General features: G+C 47.0%; 10 protein-coding genes across 10 annotated transcripts; 5 read left to right on the top strand and 5 right to left on the bottom strand.

Annotated features, from left to right (window-relative positions):
* Positions 1 to 1,001: 1,001 nt before the first annotated feature.
* N7489_008011 (ankyrin repeat domain-containing protein) lies at positions 1,002 to 1,528 on the bottom strand (the record flags this gene model as incomplete). The annotated part of the gene is made up of 2 exons (XM_056713761.1): positions 1,002 to 1,478; positions 1,517 to 1,528. 2 exons carry the CDS (start codon positions 1,526 to 1,528, stop codon positions 1,002 to 1,004), a joined length of 489 nt encoding a protein of 162 aa, XP_056567476.1.
* Positions 1,529 to 1,775: 247 nt separating this feature from the next.
* N7489_008010 (ankyrin repeat domain-containing protein) lies at positions 1,776 to 3,389 on the bottom strand (the record flags this gene model as incomplete). Its single annotated transcript, XM_056713760.1, has 1 exon — positions 1,776 to 3,389. One exon carries the CDS (start codon positions 3,387 to 3,389, stop codon positions 1,776 to 1,778), a length of 1,614 nt encoding a protein of 537 aa, XP_056567475.1.
* Positions 3,390 to 5,676: 2,287 nt separating this feature from the next.
* On the bottom strand, positions 5,677 to 6,577 carry N7489_008009 (Cytochrome P450; the record flags this gene model as incomplete). Its single annotated transcript, XM_056713759.1, has 2 exons — positions 5,677 to 6,079; positions 6,138 to 6,577. The coding sequence occupies 2 exons, from the start codon at positions 6,575 to 6,577 to the stop codon at positions 5,677 to 5,679; spliced, it is 843 nt and encodes a 280-aa protein (XP_056567474.1).
* A 1,646-nt stretch (positions 6,578 to 8,223) lies between these two features.
* On the top strand, positions 8,224 to 9,523 carry N7489_008008 (uncharacterized protein; the record flags this gene model as incomplete). The annotated part of the gene is given in 3 exon segments (XM_056713758.1): positions 8,224 to 8,380; positions 8,485 to 8,798; positions 8,816 to 9,523. 3 exon segments carry the CDS (start codon positions 8,224 to 8,226, stop codon positions 9,521 to 9,523), a joined length of 1,179 nt encoding a protein of 392 aa, XP_056567473.1.
* Positions 9,524 to 9,692: 169 nt separating this feature from the next.
* Positions 9,693 to 11,277, top strand: N7489_008007 (WD40 repeat domain-containing protein; the record flags this gene model as incomplete). The annotated part of the gene is made up of 7 exons (XM_056713757.1): positions 9,693 to 9,758; positions 9,849 to 10,055; positions 10,087 to 10,305; positions 10,337 to 10,468; positions 10,554 to 10,635; positions 10,667 to 11,145; positions 11,182 to 11,277. 7 exons carry the CDS (start codon positions 9,693 to 9,695, stop codon positions 11,275 to 11,277), a joined length of 1,281 nt encoding a protein of 426 aa, XP_056567472.1.
* A 34-nt stretch (positions 11,278 to 11,311) lies between these two features.
* On the top strand, positions 11,312 to 11,804 carry N7489_008006 (WD40 repeat domain-containing protein; the record flags this gene model as incomplete). The annotated part of the gene is made up of 2 exons (XM_056713756.1): positions 11,312 to 11,523; positions 11,633 to 11,804. 2 exons carry the CDS (start codon positions 11,312 to 11,314, stop codon positions 11,802 to 11,804), a joined length of 384 nt encoding a protein of 127 aa, XP_056567471.1.
* Positions 11,805 to 12,909: 1,105 nt separating this feature from the next.
* N7489_008005 (catalase) lies at positions 12,910 to 14,976 on the bottom strand (the record flags this gene model as incomplete). Its single annotated transcript, XM_056713755.1, has 11 exons — positions 12,910 to 12,986; positions 13,034 to 13,462; positions 13,524 to 13,608; positions 13,658 to 13,945; positions 14,007 to 14,130; positions 14,186 to 14,193; positions 14,246 to 14,338; positions 14,412 to 14,622; positions 14,673 to 14,696; positions 14,762 to 14,891; positions 14,943 to 14,976. The coding sequence occupies 11 exons, from the start codon at positions 14,974 to 14,976 to the stop codon at positions 12,910 to 12,912; spliced, it is 1,503 nt and encodes a 500-aa protein (XP_056567470.1).
* A 768-nt stretch (positions 14,977 to 15,744) lies between these two features.
* N7489_008004 (Glucose-methanol-choline oxidoreductase C-terminal) lies at positions 15,745 to 16,533 on the top strand (the record flags this gene model as incomplete). Its single annotated transcript, XM_056713754.1, has 3 exons — positions 15,745 to 15,814; positions 15,835 to 16,013; positions 16,402 to 16,533. The coding sequence occupies 3 exons, from the start codon at positions 15,745 to 15,747 to the stop codon at positions 16,531 to 16,533; spliced, it is 381 nt and encodes a 126-aa protein (XP_056567469.1).
* A 44-nt stretch (positions 16,534 to 16,577) lies between these two features.
* Positions 16,578 to 16,963, top strand: N7489_008003 (uncharacterized protein; the record flags this gene model as incomplete). The annotated part of the gene is made up of 2 exons (XM_056713753.1): positions 16,578 to 16,708; positions 16,753 to 16,963. 2 exons carry the CDS (start codon positions 16,578 to 16,580, stop codon positions 16,961 to 16,963), a joined length of 342 nt encoding a protein of 113 aa, XP_056567468.1.
* Positions 16,964 to 17,144: 181 nt separating this feature from the next.
* On the bottom strand, positions 17,145 to 17,650 carry N7489_008002 (uncharacterized protein; the record flags this gene model as incomplete). The annotated part of the gene is made up of 2 exons (XM_056713752.1): positions 17,145 to 17,315; positions 17,396 to 17,650. 2 exons carry the CDS (start codon positions 17,648 to 17,650, stop codon positions 17,145 to 17,147), a joined length of 426 nt encoding a protein of 141 aa, XP_056567467.1.
* Between the last annotated feature and the right edge of the window lie 970 nt (positions 17,651 to 18,620).

The following is an 18,620-nucleotide window of genomic DNA, read 5'->3' as shown; positions in this document are numbered from 1 at the left end:
TCGTCAGGATCCGTGCTAATAGCATCAACAGTATGATGCCCTGGATTACCAAAATCCGGGCGCAGATCCTACATAGATCCCACATAGATCCCACGAGACCCGAGGCCGGTGGTAGGGAGAGGTGTGGTGGGGGGTGGGGGAGGGTTTACGAAGAAAATGGAAAAGAATGAATTTCGAAAAGACGGGATAATTTCTTCAAGAAAGGCACTGATTGACACATCGAAGAGCCAAATATATGCCAATACGATTAGCCTAGGCGCCTGGCGAGCCAAACTGGGACTTCAGATTGCTCAAAAAAAAGTTCAACTGTCTGAGCGTCGATGTTGTCATTTGAGTTTGACAATGTGGAGCAACAGGCAATTCAAGCATGTCGTGATCTTGGGTGAGATGCAACAACCCGTAGTAGAAGGTTGGCCGCATGCATATAAAGCACGTATCTAAACGAGCGCAAACTCGACAGACAAAACGAGACCCAGAGATTTCAGAGATATGCCAGTGACAAACATCACGAATAATATCACCTACGGTGACACAATCAAGGTTTTCCTGGCACGGAGGAAGCTGAAGGATATAGCGTGCATGATCCAGATGCCCCAGAAAGATCAGATAGCGACCTAAATGTTGCTGCAATACCCATGATGGGCTGGGCATGGAATGAAGAAGTGTATCGGCCATATGGGAGATTGATCGACGAACAGTCGCATTTTGGATCTCCTTGGAGGTCAAGGAAACCCTGGGGTAGAATCTGCGTATCTTTTGCATCAGGAAGTTGTGCCCTAAGACCCAATCCAAACAATTTTTACCAAATCCATCCAAAATGCAAGGGTCAGCACCAAGCTTGAGTAGCTCAACCGCAAATTCCACATGACCATGATAAAGGGCGAGATGAAGAGGAGTTTGAGACAGGCGGTCCTTGGTATTAATAGCTGATGCGAACAGCGGAAATTGTTGCAGAATGTGAAGCATGCCTCCTGTTGCTGCCATGTGTAGAGTCGTTCGTCCTAGATTATCTGGGACTGAGGCATTTGAGCCAGCTCAAGAAGCAACCTGACTTGATGGGCATGACCTTGACGAACAGTAGCGTGTAAAGCGTTGCCAAAGTGCCCGCCTTTCGTATTTATGTCAGCTTTGGCTTCTAGTAGTAACCGCACTGTCTCGGTGCTTCCAACAGCTGAGGCGGCCTGTAAGGCGTTGCCGTAATAGCCACCACGTGAATTGACGTCCGCGTTGGCGTCCAGCAGCAGTCGCGCTATCTTGGTACGCCCACCAGCCGATGCGGCCTGTAGAGCACTGCCGTAGTAACCACCACGAGCATTGACGTCGGCATTAGCATCTAGCAGTAGCCGCACCCCCTCAACTTTTTGTACACCGAAAGATGATGGCTCACAGGCAGCCTGTAAAGCAGTACCGTCATAGCCTCCACGGGCATTGACGTCGGCGTTGGCGTTCAGGAGTATTTGTACTACCTCAACGCTCCCCTGACTTGAGGCAGCCTGTAGTGCATTGCCGTATTTACCCCCCGGGGCATTGACGTCGGCGTTGGCATCTAGGAGTATTTGTACCACCTCGATGCTACCTGACCCCGAAGCCGCATAAAGCGCATTGCCGTATTCCCCCCGGGGGCATTGACGTCGGCGTCGGCGTCTAGCAAGATTCGCACAACCTCGTTATTTCCACATTCACAAGCGGCCTGCAGAGGAGTACCGTGGTCACTATCCCGGAAATTCACGTCGGCGTTCGCATCTAGCAGCATCCTAACCACTTCTCCACTTGCTTCATGTGCTGCGGACGTTGACATGGGCATCGGCATCGAGCAGCATCCGCACCACATTGGCGCTTCCTCCAAACGAGGCAGCTTGCAGGGCGTTTCCATATTCACCTCCCTGAGCATTGATTTCTGCTCCAGCTCCCAGCAGAATTTTCACAATTCCCTCGTCGCCCTCCAATGAAGCCGTTTGCAGAGCGCATCCACTTTTACCTGTCTGCGTGTTGATTTGCACTCCAATATGCAGAAGCCATTCAACAAACTCAAGGTGCCCACGGGCTGATGCCTTCAATAGAGGCGTTTCACCGTTCTTATTCCTTGCCTCACAGTCTGCTCCTTTCTCTTGTAGTATTTTAGCCGCTGCTGTACGGCCCCACTGCGCTGCCGCATGCAAAGCCGTGTTGCCCTCATCATCTACCTCCGCAATACGGCCTTCGGTAATGACCAGCCACTCTATGACATCAACCATATTGGCAGCAGTTGCAGCATGCATGAGAGTCGTGCCTGCTAGGAAAGTCTGTGCTACAATTCCGTAACGCCTGTTGAAATTGTACCCATTGGCTAATTGATTGGTGCAAAAGACGAACCTCCTCCTGTACCACAATTCCACGATAGCTTCCAGCTTTTGCAGCATGTATGAAAAGATGGATGGTCGCATAAGAAAGCATTGGTCGATTGCTGAAAAGAGCATCTTTTCTTTTACCTTGCAAGCTTTTTGTTGCCACCGGCGATGCAAGAAGAAAAAGTAGACATGCTCGATAGAGCGTCGCCTGACATTGAAAATCTTGTCGCTACCAATGGGCAACATATTCGGGTTGACAACATTACCCAAAATGGCTAAGCCCTTCGATCTGAAGAAATCATTGACCGATTGATGTACTACCTGTATGGTCTCGTCACTGGATCCCCGTGATACTGTCTCGGCCAGTCCACCTGAAAGAGCTTTGATTTTACGCTTCATGTGCTCATTTGTGTCAACCAAATCGCTCATTGTCTGCCACTGCTTTGGGGATGCTGACAATTCCGCATTGTCTGCTGCCAATGCATATCTCATTTCCGTCACAGTCAAGGGTCGCTCAGCAAAGCACACCCACTGAAAGAACAAGAAGGACTGCATTCGGTTATCTTCCTCAATCACGTGGTACAGAATGTACTTGTACATATCCTCCAGGTCGGCTGGGACTTTCGGTAGCCAGAGACGGATTGTCTCGGGGGAGTCTCCGTCAAGTAATTTCCGCGAAACGAGAGGCATGATGATATGGGCCCACTGAAACACCCTATGGGCCCGCCAGGTTAACTCAAATAGAAGATTTTTCCATGCGATTGATTGCAAGATATCTCCAGCCAGGGACACCGCAATGAGAGAGTCTTTGATGTATGCAGCGATGTCCTCGTCGTTATGATCTTCAACCGTTATCTCCAATCCCCGTTGATTCACGATCAGATAATGTCGACACGAAATGCATGTTTTGACCAAAGCCATGTTCCTTTCCGCGCGCTCGCTAAGCTTGTGGAAATATCCGGCCAGCTGCTGCGCGGACTCAGCCCCAGCCTCATCAAGGGCATCCACAAAAACAAACACTTGCTTGTGAGTGGCTGATACCAGGATTGCATCTGCTAACATGTCTTCTAACAGCCTATGGGGCCATTCCCATTTGCGCTCACGGTTCCCAAATTGTGCACATCGTTGTACATATGTTTCGCGCACCTGGGGACGTACTCTCACATCCCAGTAAAAGATTTGGTTTAGAAGTGATCTGAGCATCCCTAGTGGCGTGCGTTGCATTACAGTGCCCCTAGCTGTGAAAAAAAGTCGAGTCGGATCCCCTGATTCCTGTCAGGCGATTCTCTCAGCTCGCTATGCAGGAAGGCCATTAGCGTTGATTTGCCTGCCCCCGGCTTGCCCTTGATCCACAGTAGACCGCGTGGCTGGCTTATCCAGGACAAGTATTCCTCTAACCTCAAAATCCACTGACAGGTGTTGGAATGGCGTGGTTCAATATTGTCTCGTCGACTTAGCATCTGTGGGAATGCCAGAGACTCAAGAATGTCTGCCGTCGTGATGAGTGATTTCCTGAGTAGGCATATGGGGCGCTTCAAACCGTCATCTATTTTTTAAGGTCTAAAACGTATGAGCCCATGGAGGACGAATATGACAACACCAGGATGGTCGCTGAGTGTGGAAGGGGTGGACCAACCTATTTCTTGTTGGAGCTCGGGGCTCATGCTGTTACTGTGTGATCCCACTGTGCCACTCACTTAGCGAATTTCCGGTCGCTCTTGGCCAAGCAGCAGGGAATCAATTAAATTGGCTGGCCAGGGTCCTGGTGAAACATACTCGTGGAAAGATAGATTGACCCATTATTGACTCCCACCTGACTTCCCGAATTGCTGCTCCTAAATAATGTAGAGTTCATAATCAACACGCAAAAGAAACACTGAATAAGTTTGCAAGCAAGGCAAAGATTCCAACCCCAGGCTATCCTCAGCATCACAGATTAATCATGTGACCTTCTCGGCGCTAAAATTTGCCAGGTACACACTTCTATCTTTAGAACTCACTTCAGCTAGTTCAAAAGCAAGCGGGCAGCGGTCCTCGCCGGGCTGTTGGGACAACGAATTCATATCTTCTCACAGTTTCCGGTATCAAATCCCACTGGGGAGACCAAAATGGATCTGCCGTGGTTGTGCAGACGTGGCCCGTCACGGGTTCCCGACCTTTCATGAGAAGGGCCATTATCTGACTCTCAGCTGAAAGAGGGACATGTCCTCCGCTTCACCATGGTGAACCCGCGGCGCTAAGACAGGGGATTGAACCAACATTGGCGGGCAACCCACATCGACCATTTTGTTGGTCCTGTTAGGGCCAGAGCTCTCAAATCAAGCGCAGCTCGCGACAATCGCCCAGATCCCGCCGAATACAGGCACCCCTCGACACTTTCAATCCTGTTGCTTCCAGTTTTTCCAATGCACAGTTTGAGGAATACAAGGTCGCATTTGCATGTTGCTATTGCTAACCTAGTGCATTACGTTCTGGCCTACAAACCGCCTTTTTTGAGGTCCGCAGCTTTTAGATGGCCGCCAGACTCCCAGGGGACCGAGAGATCGCAATGTCACGTGCATTTCCTAATACCTAGCATCCCCGAGGCCTTTCCCCCAAAATTATTTCACCTGCTCACTGAGCAGAGGAGTGAGCAAGGGTGAGCAGATGGAGTCCATCTTCAACCCCCTCATCGGTCTCCCATCACTCCCTGCCACACTCTCCATTAACACCGAGGTCTCTCTTCGCAACATGGCGCCAAGACTTCCCCATCTCAAAGCAAATAATCAGCACATGATATTGAGCAGATCACTGAGTGCCTCGCAAATAGCCAAAGCTGCCGAATGTGGTAAGCATCAACACCAGCAACAATCTTCGTCGGTACGGAAATATCAGAGCACCCCAACTCGAGTCGGTCGACGATGAAGCATAACGCCTCTGATGATAGAAGCACTGTGTATTCGCTCTCCTGAAAAGCCCGGGCTACATGTGGATGAGTCGGCAATCTTAGTAAAGGACGAGTTTTGTGTCCTGGCCATAGATGCGAGCTCAAGCGGGCTCTCGCTTAAATCTTCTATATGCATAGCCTGCCAGACTTTTAGTCGTACATGTACCTCCGCAGGCTGGCCAAAAAAGGCGGTTCGGCTAAGATCACAAAGATAGGAAAATAAAGAATGCCGATTTGCGAACCTTGTATGTACTGCATACTAAGATAGACGGTAATTGCAGCTATAGGCTAATGGTCAGGAAGTTATGAAAGGTCCACTACGCATACTAGAACACGAATGAATCTGTGACCGACTCATGGCGCTAATGAGGTCACTAGGGATAATATTTCGATCTAGATAAATCCGATTCATGATTTTATCTCCTAGGTACGACTATCACCCCAATTGATCGTACCGGCGCTGTGACCGATCTGTATGCCCGTATTGTGACTACCTGAAAAAACAACGCTGTATGAGTTGCCCGCCTGCGAAGGGGACAACCTCAACAGTAATTGGGAAACAACCCCACAGGAAGTTTGGTCAGCTTCCAATAAGCGAGATTGCTCTTCGGTCTCTCGAATTGCTAGAGTTCGCTGAGCGCCACCGTCCTCATCCTCATTTTCGTCTCCTACGCTTTCGAGTTCCTTCTTGCGCTGCAAAGCTTCGTCCCGTTTTCCATTTGTGAGTGCGATGTGTTCCTGGATAGCAGTCTCGAGAATCCGCAGTTGATTCGCCATTTCTTGCCGAGCTGTTTTAGACATATTTTCGGACCGGACTAGGATGACCCTTTAGTTTATTTATTAGCACCTGTTCTTTAACAAAAAGTCAGATCCAGATCACGTACAACTGGGCGCTTTCAATGGCAAACTGGACGATAGCCCGACAGGAACGGACCTGCGTCCTAAATGTCCGGACCCTTTCTTTATTCCATAAGCCGACCGACAGTCGATCCCTAAGAGAAAGCTTCATCGTGCTAGAATGTCTCGTCCACTGCTTAAGCATTTTTGAGAAATCCGCGCATGCTTGCCCACATTTGTTCACGGCTTCAGTGACACCGGTCTTCTTCAAATCCTCTTTCGCTGCGACATATGTCGTGCTATCAGATATTTGGAGGTTCTCAAGGGCAGCAAGTGGAAGTTGTATGGCTTCTAAATCAGATGTCACATCTTGTATCACATCTTCCGCTTCATCGAGGCCCTTAATAAGACCATGAAGGTAGCCAATGCTGGATAGAGTGAATTCTGTGATTCCAAGAGCACCGGCGGTGATGCTGAAGGGATCCATGTGTTTAGAATAGGACGGTACAGTCGTGAGACTTATATGTCCTCTTATTAAGACAGATAGATATCAGACGAAACGAGTCGTTGGGTAAATCTGTCGAATTCTGCAGATACAGCTTAAAACGTAGAGCCGACCGCAAGGTTGAACAAACCGCTTAGGCGCCCCAGGGCAGGATGGTGACTATTGAAGGGTGGGCGCAGGGCAGTTACGGCTGTCAATTCGTGGCGGACTACTATTGGCTATTGGCGGAGCTGCATGGCTAACATCCAACAACATACTGTAGGAATGCGAGGAAACGCATAGCACCGCTTCAATGACCGTATAAGTAGAGCGATGAAAGTTGGATACCAATACACGCCTGAGCCCTTAACTCCGCAGGTTATTATCACGACGATCTTCATAATTTCCTTATCCTTCTCTAAACTTTTTACATAAGCCACGGCCTTAGCTCTAACGTATTTCACAAGCTAGTGGCCACCCCACTAAAAAACGCGTCAATTAATTTAACCCTTCTTCTTTAACCACCTATCATGCCACCAATTCGCTCTCAATCCTCTAAAGATTCAACTGAGCAAGAGGGTAGGCTTTTATTAGCTATCCAGGCTTTTAAAAATGGAGATATTATATCTGTTGCTCTTGCTGCTCGCACCTATAAAGTCCCGCGTACAACTCTCCGCCACCGGCTAAGTGGTATATAATACCGCCCGATTTCTCGCGCAGACTCCACCTTAATCGGAATATGTGGTTTCAGATGCCTGGTGACTAGCATGAGAAAAGCACCATGGAATTTATTGTCATGGGATTTCGTGCCCAAATCTAACTCAGCGCAATTAACTTATTTACCCCTCTTATCCAACTCAGAAGGGATTCTCTGGGAACGCTGACAATATAGATTCTGTTTGACCCAGATACAGGGACCAGACTAGAACATTCAACTTCTCGGCGAAATCGCTGAATTTGAGAGATACGACTGTACAATCTGGACCCCACAATCCGTCTTTATGAAGTTCCATGTCAGATATAACAGCGACTTGAACGGCTGTATTTACGGCTGCCCATTTATTCGTGGAATGGCCTTGTCCGAGCTCCACCTGCTGAAACTTCATTATAAGATTGGGGTTGTAAAGGGTCTTCTAGGAAAGGAGTGGTGCTATCTGAGGCGGAAATACGGTATCGAAAGAGACGAATATTTGATTTTAAGTCGTGGTATGAATTTGGATTAGATGATTTTATACTCCGATGTGATAAAAATTGAAGCTACAAAACCATACAATAATATACGAGGAATCATTTCTAAATTAGTAATAGTAGTGTGTATCTGACAGAAAGAGGCGGATGGCGACTCATCCGAGACCAGAAGTACCGTTTCCCCCTTTTCTCCATTTAATCCATCCAGTCATTTTCCCCTTCATTCCAACCCCATCATCCATCTTTTCTGGCACCCTGGTACTATTGGACCGAAGTCTTGTGTCTGTGTTTATACACCTTCATCAAGTGCTAGCGGGGAAAATCATGAATTCAACCATCTCAATCTGTGGCTTCAATTACGGATCACAGATAGGGATCAACCACGGCCCGGTCACGAATGAGTTTTCTATCCACCTTGGTATTTGACGAGAGTATTCGTTCAACGTCAATAGCGCTGACTCATGCAGATCTTGTTGATAAACTCGCTATCGTGCCAGGAGCTACGTTTGACTCATACGACAATCAACATAAAGATGAATATCTTCCTGGCACACGGACCGAAATGCTCGATAAAACTCGAGAATGGGCTTAGTCACCACACAGGAAAGTCATTTTCTGGTTAAAGGGAATAGCTGGAACAGGAAAGTCAACTATCTCTCGAACACTGGCGATATCGTTTAGCGAAGCGCAGTTACTAGGAGCAATTTTTTTCTCCGAGTGAGGCGGAGGGGACCGAGGGAATGCGAGGAAACTTTTTCCAACAATTGCAAGTCAACTAGCAGTTGCCAATCCTCAACTGATACCAGACTTGCAACGAGCAGTCTGTTACAATCCAAGTATTGTAACAAAGGCAATGCAGGAGCAATTCGAGAAACTTATACTTAAACCACTTCAAAACCTCGAGCAATCCGATGTCTCAGTTCAGACAATGATAATAGTGCTTAACGCATTGGACGAATGTGAGGGGGATAGCGATATTCGGCTTATACTTCAACTCCTCCCACGGCTTCAAAATATCGCTGCTATACGTCTACAGGTGCTTTTGACCAGTAGGCCGATTTATCGATCCGTCTTAGATTTTCGAAGATCGCGAGCGATGATTATGAGGACTTGGTTCTCCACGACGTTCCCTTGGAATTAATCGAGCATGATATATCCTTATTCTTTGATCATCGACTTACACATATCAGGACAGTACGCTACCTACCTATAAAATGGCTAGGTGAAAGAGACCGAAAGCTAATTGCATTATCCGTTCCGTTATTTATCTTCCCTGCCACTATTTGTCGTGTATTTGAAGAACCTGATTGGGACCCTATAGATAGCCTTAACCAAATTTTGATGCATCATCGATCTAAGCTAGAGGGGACATATCTTCCTATTCTTGATCGTCTTCTCAGCAAGCAAAATGACAACCAAAAAGCAAAGCTGATCTCGGAGTTCCAACAAGTGATCGGTACACTCGTGATACTAGAGAGCCCACTCTCTATAAACTCACTGTCGAAGCTTCTAGGCCTTCATAAGGGCCTTATATATCTTCGGCTTAGCCCTTTACACTCAGTTCTAAGAGTGCCAGATGATGAATTGATACCCATTCGGCTCTTTCATCAGTCATTCCGGGACTTTCTTCTTGATCCAGAAACCCGAAAGAAGACCCCACTTGGGATAAGTGAGATAGATAGAAATGCACAATATGTTGACCAGAAAATGCTTCTTCATATGCCAAAACCTACGGGAAAATATATGTCGACTGCCAAGTGATGGAACTCAACGTATAGAAGTTGATCACCAGACCATCGATACTTGCATTCCTTTATAGTACGCTTGTCGATACTAGGCGCATCATCTATTACAATGTAATGAGTTGAGTAACATTATACATGATACCTTTTCATTTCTTCAAGTGCATTGTCTGCACTAGGTGGAAGCAATGAGCCTACTAAGCCTTGTCTCGGAAATACTAGGTATCTTTGAACGTCTCCAAGCAGCTATACGGGTAAGGTCAGAAAAGATATCCTTACTACTTGTACTAATAGTTTTAGGGAAATGATTATTCACTGATTCGCATTTCCTTCACGATGCTAAGCGCTTTGTTCTGAAAAATCGCCAGACAGTTAACCAAGCGCCACTTCAGGTCTATTCTGCAGGACTTATATTTTTACCCCGAACAGCAATAATCCGCAGAGCTTTTAGACATGAACTTCCTTCTTGGATATGCAAGTTACCGATAGTTGAGGAAAAATGGGGTGCAGAGTTACAAACTCTCGAAGGCCATTTAGATTCAGTTCTATCGGTGACTTTCTCGCCCGATAGCCGCCTGCTAGCGTCTGGGTCTCAATAAGTCAGTACGCCTCTGGGACCCAGCGACAGGTGCCCTTATACAGACCCTTAAAGGCCATTCAAGTTCGGTTGTGTCGGTGACTTTCTCACCCGATGGCTGCCTGCTAGCGTCTGGGTCTCACGATAGGATAGTGCGGCTTTGGGACCCAGTAACGGGTATTCTTTTACAGACCCTTGAAGGCGATTCAAATTCGGTTCTATCGGTAGCCTTCATACCTAACAGTCACCTCTTAGCGTCTGGATCTTATGATAAGACAATTCGGATTTGGGCCTGGCGATAGGAGCGCTAGAGGAGACTCTCAAAGGTCATTTAAATTCGGTTTTTTCGGTGAATATCTCGCCCGATGGCCATCTGCTAGCGTCTGGGTCTGATGATAAGACAGTGCGGCTCTGGGACCTGGCGTCAGGCGGGCTTACTCAAACCCTCGAAGGCCACTTAAGCTCGATTTAGTCAGTGGCTTTCTCGCCTAATGGCCGGCTACTAGCGTCTGGCCCTAAAGGCCGGACAGTGCGCCTCTGGAATATGGCTACAGGTGTTTTAGAGCAAATTCTCAAATAGCCAAGAGAGCTCGCTTAATTCGGTCGCCTTCTCGTCTGGTGGCCGGTTGCTAGCTTCTGGCTCTGTTGACTGGCTAGTGTGCCTCTGGGACTTGGCGATAGGCGCATTACAGCAGACTATTGATGGCCATCAGAGTTTAGATTACGATGAGTCGCCAGCCCATGAATCGGTAGCATTTTCACCTGACGGCCGGCTAATCGCGTCATGCTCTGCCAATGGAATAGTACGTCTTTGGGACCCAAAGACGGGCGCGATCACCCAAATCTTTGACGACGATGACTATGAGTCTCCTGTTCAAATAATGACCTTTTCGCCTGATGGCCTTTTCCTAGTGTCTGGTTCTTATGAAAGTCCAATTGTTCGTCTTTGGAACACCACGACCGGTGCAATCACCCAGACTCTCGATGGGCATTCCTATGCGATAAATTCGGTGACATTCTCGCCCGATAGCCGGCTACTGGTGTCCTGCTCAGCTGACCACACGGTGTGTCTCTGGGACCTAGAGATAGGCGTAGTATAGCGGACAAACAATTCCCACTCGAAACCAGTTAACTCAGTGGCCTTCTCGCCTAATGGGAAACTGCTAGACTCTCTAAGGCTATTCGGATTCAGTTGATTCGGGGCTTAATTTATCCGACGGATTTCGTTCGATGGGCTTCTCATCTGATAGCAGGCTACTCGCATCTGGCACATATGAGGGGATAGTGTGCGTATGGGACTTGGCGACAGGCTCGCTATATCAAACAATTGATGGTCATTCCGAGTGGGTTGATTCTTTGGCCTTCTCACCCGATAATCGGCTACTGGCTACCTGCTCTGCTGATTATACGCTGTGCCTATGGAATTTGGCGACGGGTGTGCTGTGTGCTCGCGCAAATTTGGGATTTTAACTATACGGATAATACCTCCGAATTTTGCCACGACGGTTTCTATCTTTGTGCTGGCTTAGACGTCCTTAGAATTGAATCTAGAGATGATTTCGCTATGTCATTTTCACTTCCTATGAATCTATATATTTCTATCGAGGACATTGGATGGATAAAAATAAATAGGGAAAGGATTCTCTGGCTTCCTGTCGAGTCTCGGCCTCGACTTTTTAAGATCAATGGTAATACACTTGCTTTGGGACACGCGTTAGGGTAGGTCTCTTTTATCCAATTTTGTATATAATATAGACAGCTTCATTTAATTAATGAATACATTTTTATTATATACTGATATTGCTTGTTTTATATTATGCCGCTACCTATATAGTTCCCGAAATCATTCCGTAAACCTGCTAGCGGTGGAACTAGTATATAGGTCTAGGCTGTTCTCTATTAAGTATATTAGCCAAACTAGATCACTTTTATTTTCGTGGCGTGTTTCTTTAAGTCCGTATCAATTAACCCAAGCGCCAGATGTTAGGTAGGGGCTATATTATATAGGTGTGAGTTTAGGAATCCAAGAAAAGCGTATATAATAGCATTAGTGAATTTCTTCGCTACTTTTGGCCATGAATTATTTATCAAACAGAGATAACATGCGATTGTATTCCTTCTTAGTTCGCGGCGAAACCTGTCATCTAATTCCAGTATTTTGATGATCCGAGAAGTCCACAACATATCCGGTGTATTTCGACGTGGGGTCATGCTGGGTACGCATTTTGCCTTCACGGTATTGTAAACTGAGGGTAGGCGAAGGAGGGAGGAAAAAAAGTAAAAGAGACCTGCAGTGATTTCACAATATGTTAAAAAGTACCTTTTGGTGCGCGGGCTGAATGTTCAGGTAAGGAATACTCAGGTGAGTGAATGGGTGCCTGGATTTCCCTAAGAGGCTGCTAAAGCGGCGAGCAGCCCACGCTACAGAATTGTGGGCGCTAGGTGACCACGGCCATACTTATGCTGTTGTATGTTTTTGTTTCTATTTTTCTATTTCGTTCAATAGTGCTGGTGACATTTCCTCTGGTGCCGGCTAGTATCCGTGCTCAAAAGGCAAATCGCGGACCGCCGCACCTTCCAAGGTGCATCTTCACAATTCCATTTTCAAGGGGTATTTTGGCACATAGGATGAACAGTAAATTCTTAGATCGAGTAACATGTAATCGAGGCCTAGGCAATATGCCAATCTTTACGCTAATGCCCGTACATTGACGACAAAAGCGATAAAAGGGAATCCGCCGATCAACCGTCATATGCATTGGCGTCGCCTTCCAGAGACACAATCAAATATATTAGCAGACTAGAAATACGAGAGAAGCAGGTCAACATCATGTAGCCTTGATTGCTGCTTCAGTACGCTCCTCCAACGTCAACCCGAGGTCCTTGTTGACTCGACTAAAAAGGCCTATACCGGTGTTAGATCCCTTCAATGGATACTAGTAGGACACATACTATAGACAGCTTTGCGCAATTCCGGGTACTTAACCTCACTAACGCTGAGAACAAGATTCTCAATGACCCTATCCTGGTGACCAGGCTCCCGGCCAATAACCCCCCACAATGCCGCGGGCTGGACAAAGTCTGCGTCAGTGATCTCGCTGGTATAGGCCGCAACCTCTCCCACCCACTTCTCATGATCAGTATGTAGGGACAATGCTCCAGGGCTTGATCCTTTCATGTCTTGATAGAACTTGGTGGGCTTGACCGAGGACCCAATGTAATTAGGGTCCCCGCCATAGTTGTCATCAAGTCGCATCCTCCCGTCCCTCTGGAAAGGTGAATAGACTTGGGCCTTGGCAGCGTTGGTTGGGAGCTGCTGGTAGTTCACCCCAAGTCGGTAACGGGCCGCGTCGGGGTATGCGAAGAGTCGTGCTTGTAGCACTTAGTCACAAGTTAGCCTCGGGAAATCCTAGGAAAAAATTGATGCGCTTTCCCTTCTTACCTGGGTCGGCGGACGCAGCAAATCCTGGAACCATCGTCGATGGCGAAAATGCGGCTTGTTCAATATCTGCGAAATAGTTTCTCGGCTGGTCGAGTTCAGTCTAGAACTAATATTGGGTTGTTCCGAAGACTTACATTGCGGTTCATGGTGAGACGGCCGATCTGCTGCAGAGGAAAATCCTTATGTGACCAGACCTTGGTCATATCAAAGATATTCACTTCGTATTTCTCGGCCTCTTCGGGGCTCATCAGCTGAACGTAGACATTCCAAACAGGATAGTCCCCTCTTTCGATGGCCAGAAACATGTCCTCGATCATATAGTCAGGATTATCTCCGGCAATCTTGGTAGCTTCTTCGCGGCTAAAATTCTGTATTCCTTGCTGCGTTTTGATGTGGATTTTGGCATATGTAAATGAACCATCCTAGATGTAAACATAGTTAGTAAGAGAAAGTCTTAGCAACTAGGTAGTAATCAATGTTTACCGCCTTGGTGAACTTATATGTATGTCCACTGTACGCATTCATGTAACGAGGGGATTTTGGAGTGCCACGGTCGCTGAATAGAATTATAAGTTGATGTATGCCTTCAGGGTTGCCAACGTGGAAACTGAACTGGATTAGACCTGACTTTTCACCAAATAGGGATCGAGAAAAAGACATACTCCCAGAACTGCGCCTCTCATTAGATTTGCTCATCTCCGGTTAAAATCAGATGGACTCACCATGGTTGCGTCAGGAAGATGGGATTGGGGGTGCCGCTTGTGAGATCGGTTCAATGACGGGAACTTGATCGGATCGCGAATGAAGAAGACAGGCTGGGGTGGTAATGTAAGTATGTAAGTCAGAATTGAACACTAGAAACATTAGTGAGGCAGCAACCGAGCATACAGTGTTGTTGAAAACCCAGTCGAGGTTTCCCTCGTCTGTGTACAGCTTCATTGACCACCCATGCACATCGCGAGAGGTATCAGCAGATCCTGACTCTGGCCCGACCGTTGACACGCGCTGAAGCACCGATGTTTTCTTTCCGACTTTGCTAAGGAAGCTAGCGCAGGTAAAGTCGGAGCAATCGCGGGTGGCTTCGAACTCGCCATAAGATCTCCACAGAGTCAGCTAAAGAAGGCTTTCAGGACAAACTTAACAGCTTACCCAACAGCTTTGGCATGGACGACACTATTCAACGCTCCAATGTCAGTTTGTAGGAAACCCAAAGTAACTTAGGCGAAATATGTACTTACCGCTCCGGGATTCTCTCACGAGAGAAATGAGCCAAGGTCTCAATGAGATGGGTATCCTGAAGTAATCCGAGCCCGCCGCCCTGTCTATCCCGCATCAGAACAGCCGTTTTGCTGTTTGCAACAGGGCGTCCTATGAATAGTCAGACGCAAGCATGAATCCAAGATTGTAAAGGTCTTGTACCTTCGGCCAAAGTGAAATATCTGTCGTCACCCATGCTGAATGACAATTTGGGGTAATGATAATAGGATAAGACAAAAATGTGTATGTGTGACTACTGGGTTGGGCTTGCTCGAGGTGTGTAGATGTATAGTCACAACCCTGGTAAAAGATGATTTTGCATTCGCTCTGAGTGTCACGTTCGACAACTAGGGAGGGTCTCTCATTCACCATGTTCCCATATACATATATTTCTTCCAAACGCGGTGACGCAGGAATGCAGTTATGTCCAATGTTCAATGCCTAAAGTTGATGTAAGAAGCTGATCAGGTCCAGACTATTTACCTACGTCAGTAGCTAGCAACCTCAGAAAGGTCTCCATACAAGAACGGGCCTCTGATTGGTCTAATACCACTACTAAATTTGGTTAGTGCAGATTATATCCGTGGACCTACCACCCTTGAACCCTGGAAGCCTTCCAAGGTTGGAAGCTTGTTGGGGCTTGGCGTTAGTCTATGCCCTTGGAGATGTTGTGCCTGAGGTAAACAGATCGATTGGAGTCCAGTCTCTTCTAAAAAAACCCATCACCTCACTTATGGAAAGATTCGTACAGTTAATTTCTCATAGATCGAGAAAGCCACCGTCTTTCTCTCTTACAAAAAATTTCAATCATTTTCACTACGTTCAAACAGTCCTCTCTCCCTTCATCATATCTGTGAAAGACAATGCTAGATTTGTCTTTACCATCGTTAGTGGCACTGCCTGCAATGTTGTTGTCGGCCAGCTGGCTAAGAACCTGAACGCTAAAAGAACTTAGTTGTTGAAGATGAAATGGTGTTGCCAACTCGAAAGGCCGAAGAGATCAGAATCTGAGAATCCCTTCGGAAGCTATGGTCGTGATAACCAATATGACTAGACCTACGTGCCAAGTATACTCAAGCGGGCGACTATAGGCGTATTAAGAATTCCAGCGTCCGTGGTAAGGGCCCTGATTGTGGTTCGTCCTTGAACAACTTCACCTACGTTCCTGGATCCAAGGTTGCCTTTGATATGTGTGACGAGTACGGTGGAAACAAGTGGGCTCGGGATCCGCTTGTTCCCTACCTGTGAAATAGTCCGACCTACCATGACGATGAGAAGGCATACGCGCCCGGCCTAAAATGATCAGCTAAAACGCTCCGAGTCCGATTTCCCACTCGGAACTTATTCCCGAGACACTACCATTCCATGACCTCTTCAGCAATGATAGAATCTACTGGCTGGCAGAGATCATGAAGGCTAAACAATATGATGATATTGTGTATGAAGAGCTATGTAAAGACAGAGATGGAGAAGGAAGTAGAGCATACTACATATATCATGGGAAGACGTCATGTGACATAAGGGAGATCTCAACAAGCAATGCTGCAAGTGCACTAATCAGTCCAACCAACAACACCAACGGCAATATTTTCGACGGTAAAATCGTTGACCTAACCCATAGTGTCAACTTCATTTACAAGGGTCGCCACCCTGGCAGTTAGGTTCCTTTGTGTGCCCAACAAGTCAAAAATTGCCATGTTTCCCCCGAGTGCACTCGAAGAAGCTTATCATCGACAATGCTGATGAGACCTGAGGGTGTGACTGTCATCACAGGCTCTGGCCAGGAATTAAACCTCTATGCTATTCGTGAAGTCCTCGTCCCTCAAATTCCAGGGCGATCTCGGGTCCCATAAGTACCGCCAGGGTAAGGCCTCAAACGGCAATGAAACCCCATTCTGTCCGTACGGCCAGCCTCAGTTCGAGCTCTCGTCTGTCTTTTCGGTAGCACATTCCATTGACCATTCCCACCAAGCAAGAGCAACTACGTGGTTGTCCTTATCCGCCTTGCCTCCGAGGCTGCTGAGATCACCCTCAACAGCGTTAACCCGCTGCAGCAACCCAATATCGTCCAAAGCTACGTTACCAACGACCATGACATCATCGCCCTCCGCGACGATATTATGTCTGCCTACAATGTGCTAGAAAACGCCGAGAAGGATATTATTGAGGACGAGTATCCCTAGGAGACGCCTTTTCACAACGACAAACTCATTAAGGCGTGCTGGACCACTCCTAGACCTCCTTCACTCTTGTGGTACTTCCTGTCTGTCTATAGGAAGTAGCGCCACGTTGCAGCAAGATATTTTTGGGATTATGAAACGTGGAAATAAAGTAGATCGCCGTAACTAGATTTCCTGAACCATATCAGAAAGCCGCCTTGCCAGTTTTGACCATAGTGGAGCGCCGGCTTGCGCGCAAGGCGTCCAGTGGCCATTGGATCAGTTTCGTGTCGTTCCCCTGAGGTCCTAGAAGGGAAACTATCACTGGTAGCTTTTCCTTTTCGCCCGTCAAGAGACTGATAATAGATTTGACAGACTGGAACATGAGTAAGTAAATAGAAGTAGGCCTGGGATCCAACCTATATACCGGTCCAGAAAGCCAATAAAGGAACTCACTTGGACAGCCAGTTCAGGAGCTCCTAATATCGCTGCAAGGAACGTTGGTCGAATACCAGGTACAATTGGGTTGTTATTGCTAGGATATTGGTTTCGACATCTTGGTTGAACGTTGTCGATGTGCAAAGCAATAATGGTAGTTTGCGATTCATTCATGTAACGACCAATAAACCAGGCGTTGAAAATTGATAGCCGATTCATTACCTCCTCATGCGAATACACCATAGTAAACACTTCGGGGAAAACCATGACCATGGCAGCCTTCCGCGCTTTAAGCCTAGACCGGAATTCCTTACACTCAGTTTGTTCGGCTGGATAACTAGTTAGGATCTTTCTTTTTATCCGTGCGGTGGGAATGTTATATTACCGTCTCGTGTAGTGAGTCCAGGCACATGTACCTACTTTATATCAATTCCCTGGAAATCTTTGCTGCGGACGAAAGAACGGCACAACTGAAGAAGGTGGGGAATGTAGTGACCGGGGGAGGAAGCAGGGAAAGCCGCCTTGTTGGAATTACATCACCTGCCGCCGAGATGCAGGGTTTCATTTATTTTCGCGCGACGGTTGTAGACCCTTGGGTATGGGATATTGGGGTTTGGGTAAGGTGCGCTATACACTTCAAAGCTCCAATGAACTAGAGTAAGTGAACATATATACTATTCAATGTGACGACCAACTGGATTCGATACCCTACATAATACAGTCTGGACCTAGATATGCATGGCTTCGGCTTCTTCGTACTTGCCCTGGCGGGAAAGCTATGAACCAAGGTTGTTGATTACTGGCCAACCTTGTTTTGGACATGTACCGATGTGTCTCAATTATATTGGCAAGGGATTGGATAAGGTGAAATAGTCGTTTGTAAATTTCGATCTATACTGTAGAGATAAATTCGCGCAGAATGTAGCAATTTAGGTAAATAGCAACCCTCCTGTTCGCCTCGTGACATCATTGCGATCAGATCAGGGAAAGATGTTAGATGCAACTGTACGAGATGTCACCCAACTGCGGGAATAGGTATGGATCTATCATATTGGCGACAATGTCTTGCACTTGGTTGACGCAGCGGGATTGAAGTTAAATTGGCCGGGCTTCCGAATGTAACCCGCTGAGAAGTATCGGCCATGCAGGCTGCTATGGTTCGGATATCTCGGGTATGAGAGTAACAACTAAAGCAACGGTTTCTTCAATAATGAAGTAAATTGCCCAGCCGCCTGCAATATAT

The sequence above is a fragment of the Penicillium chrysogenum genome (genome assembly GCF_028827035.1).
Source record: "Penicillium chrysogenum strain IBT 35668 chromosome Unknown utg000004l_segment0_segment0, whole genome shotgun sequence".
NCBI classification, from domain to species: domain Eukaryota; kingdom Fungi; phylum Ascomycota; class Eurotiomycetes; order Eurotiales; family Aspergillaceae; genus Penicillium; species Penicillium chrysogenum.
The sequence above is the reverse complement of the archived record's forward strand: the minus strand, read 5'-3'. Positions and strand labels throughout refer to the sequence as shown.